Source organism: Mauremys mutica, chromosome 3, assembly GCF_020497125.1.
Source record: "Mauremys mutica isolate MM-2020 ecotype Southern chromosome 3, ASM2049712v1, whole genome shotgun sequence".
Lineage (NCBI taxonomy): Eukaryota > Metazoa > Chordata > Testudines > Geoemydidae > Mauremys > Mauremys mutica.
This window is the reverse complement of record NC_059074.1, coordinates 2,148,356-2,155,059: the sequence shown is the minus strand read 5'-3', so window position 1 is coordinate 2,155,059 and position 6,704 is coordinate 2,148,356. Positions and strand designations below refer to the sequence as shown.

The following is a 6,704-nucleotide window of genomic DNA, read 5'->3' as shown; positions in this document are numbered from 1 at the left end:
AGGTACAACATCTCACAGACTTCATGGCTGAATGTCAAAGTGCTCTCTGGAGAACACTGATGTCTATGTTAAGTTAGCACATAGCCCGAACCCTGAAATCAGTAAAGTGTTTCACAAAGTATGGACTAAGTTGTGAACCTGGCCAAGGCATGCATCAATGATTTGGCCTTTCAAAGAATTCAATATAAACACAGCTCCTATCAGTATTGGAAGGTCCTTAAGGTGTATCCAGGAGCTCTAATTGCTCCCTTCCACACCAATCTCGCGTTGGGGGTGTGACGTTATCGGATTAAACCATGAAAACCATTGTTGCTACCACTGTTACAGAATTGTAACAAATCTTATACAAAATGTGATGCATGGCCGGAAAGGGTTAAGTATCCTACAGGATAAATGATCCAGATTCAACCATTAGAGACATGTTAGAAAGGTATGTAAATGGTAATTAGGGCCATTCCATGGTAGATAGGCTAGAATTTTGAAATACAAACCTATATTATTAGAAGTTAGAAGTGATACCAAGTGTATGATGTACTCATAAATATTAGCCATGTAAACAGACACTTCCTGTCTGTCACTATGACTACTGAATCAGATCAAAAGCTATAGTAAAGCATGGCCACTGGGAGCTGCGAGTGGCCGTACCTGTGGATGCTCAGGGAAACAAAGTGTCTTGTGGCCTGCCAGGGGCTTACCCTGAACAAACTACAAACCAAGTTTGGGAACCCCTGGTCTAGCATCAACATCCAGTCAATAGATTGTGTTATACCTTTCTCTGCTAGAATGAAGTGCTCATTATTAAACATTTATTCTCTCCCCCTTCCCCCCCAGTACTTATAGATGGTAATCAAGTCCTTCCTTAACCACCACCTTTGTTAAGCTAAATACATAGACTCAAGGAGCTCAAATCACTATAAGACATGGTTTCTAATCCTCTAATCATTATCATGGCTCTTCTCTGATGCCTCTCCAATTTAACAGTGCCACCTACAGAGGTAAAATCTCTCTTCTCCTACTCAAGATTCCTGTTTTTACATCGAAAGATTGCATTAGACCTTTTGACCACAGTGCCATACTGGGGACCTCATGTTCACCTCATTATATACCATGACCCCCAATTCTTTTTTTCAGAGTCACTGCTTCCCCAGATAGAGTCCTCCATCCTGCATGGCTTACATTTTTTGTTCCTAGATGCATACATTTACATATTACAGATATTAAAACACATATTGTTTGTTTGCACTCAGCTTGCCAGGCCATCCTGATCACTCTGTATCAGTGACCTGTCCTCATCTTTATTTACCTCTCTCCCAATTTTTTGTGACATCTGCAAACCTTCTTGGTGATGACTGTATGTTTTCTTCCAGGTAATTGACAAAAATGTTAACTAGTGCAGGGCCAAGACCCAATCTCTGCAGGATACCAATATAAAAACATCTGCTCAATGATGATTCCCCGTTTACAATTACATTTTCAGACCTATCAGTTAGCCAGCTTTTAATCCATTTAATGTGCACCAGGTTAAGTTTATATTGTTCTAGGTTTTTTAATCAAAATGTTGTGCAGTACCAAGTCAATGTCTAATACACCAACGCTATTACCTTTATCAACCAAACTTGTAATCTCATTAAAAAAATTTCAAGTAGGTTTGACAGGATCTATTTTCCATAAACCCATGTTGATTGACATTAATTATTTTACCATCCTTTTATTCTTTATTTATTGAGCTCTGTATCAGCTGCTCCATTATCTTGACTGGGATCAAAATCAGAATGACTGGCCTATAATTACCCAGGTCATCCCATTTACCCTTTTCACTTGTTGACCCAATAATTAGCTGTTTTCTAGAACTTCCCCAGTGTTTCAAGATTTACTGAAAATCAACATTAATGGTTCAGCAAGCTTCTCAGCCAGCTCTTTTAAAACTCTTGGATGAAAGTTATCTGGACCTGCTGATTTAAAAATGTCAAACTTTAATAGCTGCTGTTTAACATCCTCCAGAGCTACTAGTGAAGTGGCAAAAGTGTTATCATATATGACTACATCATTTCCCCCCATCCCCCCAATGCAGATGTATTTATTGAGCACTTCTGCCTTTTCTGCATTATTATTGATAATTCTTCCATTTCCAACTACAAATGGATCAACACCACTGTTAGAATTCTTTGTGTTCCTAATACATGCCTTTGACTCTTTGTGCCCACATATTTCACCTACATTAATGCAACAGGCTGTGAGGAGGGTTGGAGTGCTGGATAGAGAAGTGGTTGAAAAGCTGAACGTGAGTGCTCTTTGCCTCAGTGCTTAAGGGCATGTGTCCTATTGCTACCCACAACAAGCCCAGAGACAGGCAGTTCTGCACTCTAGCAGTATGGGGCAGAAAAGTGGGGATGATTCTACAGACACTATACACCAAAGAAATTATCACATTCTTGCATTGGTGACATTTTATTTCATTTTGTTCTGATCTTGCTGCTCTGACCACAGATCTCACAGCCTCTATAGAAGAGCCCAGAAACCTACCTCTTTAAAACAGCACTGCAATCCATGACAACTGCAGGTCCCAGCATGAAATGCAGCTGCTGCCCCTAGATCAGAATGGAGCATTGCATGCAGAGTCCAACAATCGCCATGGGTGTTAGTTTGTATGAGACAAGAGGTGGGTGTAATTTGCTTCACTCTATGCATATTAGGGTGTAGCTTCTGTAAAATAAACCTGTCTGTGCCCTGTGCACCTCAGGGAATCCACTGTGAATTTCAGCACCAGCAACTTAGGCTGATGTGGAAGCTTCCACTGCAGCGAGATATGAACTGAATCCTCATGTATCAAACTAAAGAGCCAGCTGAGGCAGGGAACTGTAGCGGGACAAGAGAGGAGAGGGTAAAGAGACATCAAATCCTGCAGTTTTCTGTCAGGGCATGTGAGCTGACATCAGAAATCCTGCAGGCCCCTTCTCTACCCAGCAGAGAATGGGGGTGGCTAAGCCTGCCAGAGATGTTATCCATTTATGGGTCTCAACTGGCCCTGCTGTACAAGTGGAACATGGCAGAACACTCACCATGCACTAAATTAAAACTTAATTCAACAGGTAAACAGGACCCCCTTCCTCCAGCCCTGACACCAACACACAGGAAGGCCCATTACATAAGGCTTGTCCCGGTAAAGGTGGCAATCCCAGGAGCGGGCTACAACTAGCTCAGGGGAGAAGGCACCTGCAGAGCTCACTGACAAGGAGAAGCAGCTCCTACTGAGGCTTGAGGGAAGAAAGACACCAAACTAGGGCAAGGCCATCCCATGGCAGCAATACGCAGGGCTTTGCTACTGTGTATGAGCTCTGTCCTGCAGGTGGGGGGTGGCTGTTATGAAGTGTGAACCTGTAACACAGCACAAGCCATCTGCACTGATCTCACACATCCCCAGACTGTAGCGTGCTGGCAGACAAGTTTGCTGCCATGTGCCTCTGGAAGGCAAGGGTCCAGAGAGCTGGTGCTTAGCCACAGACTGGAGGAAGAGCTCCCTCCCCACTTTCAGGGACCAGTCAGTGCTCAGCCTTAAAGGAGGCAGGTGCTGAAGGGTACATTAGCTCACTGCAAACACTCCTGCTTTTGGCAGGGTGATGTCCTACCCCCTCAGGCAGGCCTGGGCTCCTAAACTGCTGGGCAGTGCTGAGTTTGAAGGGATGGTGCTTTATGGCAATGACCTAAGGGAGAGACAGCACTCAGGTGTCTGAGTCTCAGAGGCAGCCCCTTTAAGCACCTGAGGTAGCACTGGGCTGCAGGTGATCAAGCCAGAGCATCTGTGCCCCACCCCAGAAACTGCCCAGGATCTGCACACACTACCCCAAAGGAAATCACTCCCCCAACTGAGACCTGCACACCCAGCCCTAGAGATCCATCAAGGAAACCTGCCCTCACCAAAGCTGAGGATCCCTAAGAGGAGGACAACAAAAGCAGAGAGCTGTAACGGAGACTGAAATATTTAAAATCACTAAATAAGCAACTAACATAACCTGAACTCAGCCTGTAACTAGGGCACAAACTACACTGCTAGTGCCACTGTCCATGGGAGGGAGTGACTGCTGTGCCATGACCTGGGCTCCTGGCTTCCTAGAACTGTCTAGTTCCTCTGCCTCCAATGATCTATTTCCTGCCCCGTTTGCGGATAGTTTTTGGAGTTTCTGCTCTCTGTGCAGCTTGGGGCTCCTCCTCCTCCTCCTCGCTGCTCCTGCTCTCATTGTCCACCAGCTGGGAATGCCCCCTCTTACTCCTTCTTCTGCTTCTCTCAGCCCCTGCACCAAGGAGCTTCTTGGCAGATACAATTCCAGGCCTTTTCTTTCTGCTCCGAGCTGCAATACACTTCTTTCGCTGCTTTCTCTGCTCATCTTCTCTCTGGCGGATTTTCATCAGCTTCTCAAAGCTTTTTTTGTTAGTGGTATTCACATCAAACCAGTCCTGGAGGGTTCAGAAGGCAGAGGGTTAGTACTGGGGGAGGAGATACAATGGGGGTGCCTGTCATGTTCTACTGCTGGAATCACCCACAGGGAAGGGATTAGCAGAGAAATGGGATCCGAGAATTAGGCTGGCCAGCACAGCGTTATTTTTACCAGTTGCTGGGCAGATTCTATCCTGCTCTCTGGGGGCACACTGGATTCTGCAATGGGTTGGCTAATACTGCAGGATATGGAAGGTGCTGGCAAAATGAATAGAGTGGCAGCAGCATGGGACAAGGGCTAGGACATGGCACTTTCCCCCCATCCCTTTGAAGGGGCAGGGCACCACGCTCTTCTCACCTCAGCATGCACAGAGTTGATGTGATACTTGACCCCGCTCTCTGATATGAATTCCTTCTCACATAGGAGACACTTGTATTTCCCAGCCACAAAGTCTCCCTGCCACCAAAACAGAAAACACATCACCAGATGCCACCCTCCTCTCTGCCCAGTGACACTGAAAGGCCCAGACCCTGCACCCAAGGCATGGCCAGACGTGATCCAGTAGTAAGGAGACAGAGCACAAAATCCCTTAACTCATCCAAGAGGGTGAGCACTCAGGCCACAGCAGCACAGAAACTGATGCCCAAGCGCGGCCTGAGAGAATGAGGGTGGAACCAGCTTCAGCTACTCCCCAAGTAATGTCCATCACTGCTGGAGGCCTTGCGGTCTCACACAGGGGGAGTATCTGGTAAAGGTGCTCTCGTAGCCATGAGATTGCAGGCAGCACAGTGACTGAGGTACAGGTATAAGGGACATACAGTCTTACTGCCCCACAGCGCATTTGTAATGCAGATCCATTAATACTTGGGGAGGCAGTCAGACACTGTGGAGAAGCGGCTATTAAAGAGCCTTGACAGACAAGGATCCAGCAGGGCAATGACTGATATGCACGTATCTGGGGAACAACAACAGTGGGAGTGCATGTATGAAAGAGACTGCATAGAAATGGTACAAACCAAGGTGCAGGTGCCGAGGTGAGATTTGAGTCCTGAGACACTGCCATATACAGACTCACAGCCCTGAAATGAGAGAAGGGCAACAGCTGTCAGCAAGACACAGCTGAAGAAATCAGTTCCCCATGCACAGAAATGCTTTTTTCTCTGGAATTGTCCTTCCTTAGAAGAGAGAAAGCAAAGAAAGGATACACAGTTTTATAAGACCAGACATGACAGGGATGGGGAGAAGAGAACCCTTTGCAAATAGATTTGTTTAAGGCTCCAGTAAATGAAATAATTCCCACCTCTGGGCAAGTGTGCAAATCTCAGACAAAATAAAGAGATCCTAGCCAGCAATGAGCTGCTGATAGAGATGCCCATTCTACTAACCCCCCAAGTGAATTGATAGGGTTTGCACCATGCCCTGAAGGTCCATCAACCTGGGCTCTGTCCGAGAAATGGGTGGAGGTAATTACCAGAGTCTAGGACTCTTCCTCCACATTCACAGAGGGGGAAAGTACTGCAGCTGACCTCAATGGTCCCAGCTGTCATTGGGAAAGGGGCACTTCTATGACTAGACCCGGTAGTGCTTTGAATACCAATCACACCACCTTGAATTGTGCTCATAAGGAAGCCAGTGCAGAATCTGGAGCACAGGGAGCAACATGCTTCATGTGGAAAATGCTGGTGAGGCAGTGGCTGCTGCACTGGGTCATCTGCAATTTCTGAGGGTAACCACACATCCAGAACAACATTATAATACTCCAAGGCATGTTGATGATAGAGCCCTAAAAAAACACAGCAAGGTCCATTGCACAGAAAGGGTTGTAGTGGGGCAGCCCCCTGTCCCAGTCAAGGAGGAGTTAAAGAGCTCCTCTGGGTTCAAACAATCCCAAACTGTTGCACTTTGTCAGTCCTGGGGAAGAGTAGGGAGAATACTGGCTCAGGCATGGTCTCTGGGTGGCTTCCAGGAGCAAAGAGAGCTAGTGCTGAACTCCTTAGCCCCAGGAAACAGGGCCTATCTGCTAGTGAAACTTTGAGAGCACCCTGAGACCTCTGAAGAAACAGAGGGACCAGTTTTTCCTTACTTTTATTTTCAGCATCCTGGGACTCAGCCTTGGGTTGTCTGGACACACAAGGGATAAGGAGCCCAGACTTTCCTCCTAAGACTACCGGTCTTTGCCCTGCATGAGGCTGTGGGGACATGGCCCCTTTCATGGACCGTGGAGGTATTTTCACTTTTCCCTTTGGACTCCTCTAACCCCCTGGAAGAGCA

At 46.6% G+C, this 6,704-nt stretch overlaps 1 protein-coding gene across 8 annotated transcripts in view; it reads right to left on the bottom strand.

The window, feature by feature from the left end:
- Nucleotides 1–1,441: 1,441 nt before the first annotated feature.
- ZNF512 (zinc finger protein 512) overlaps nt 1,442–6,704 on the bottom strand; it is an 82,091-nt gene continuing 76,828 nt past the window's right edge. For 4 of the 8 annotated variants that reach the window (XM_045011465.1, XM_045011464.1, XM_045011467.1 and 1 more), the window contains 3 exons: nt 5,450–5,512; nt 4,791–4,889; nt 1,445–4,452 (listed from right to left, as the gene is read on the bottom strand). In XM_045011465.1, the coding sequence (XP_044867400.1) occupies nt 4,141–4,452; nt 4,791–4,889; nt 5,450–5,512 (474 nt within the window). In that variant the 3' untranslated portion in view covers nt 1,445–4,140. Of the gene's footprint in view, nt 4,453–4,790; nt 4,890–5,449; nt 5,513–6,704 lie in introns of all 8 variants that reach the window. The other 4 variants (XM_045011471.1, XM_045011472.1, XM_045011470.1 and 1 more) reach the window with 3 other exon arrangements.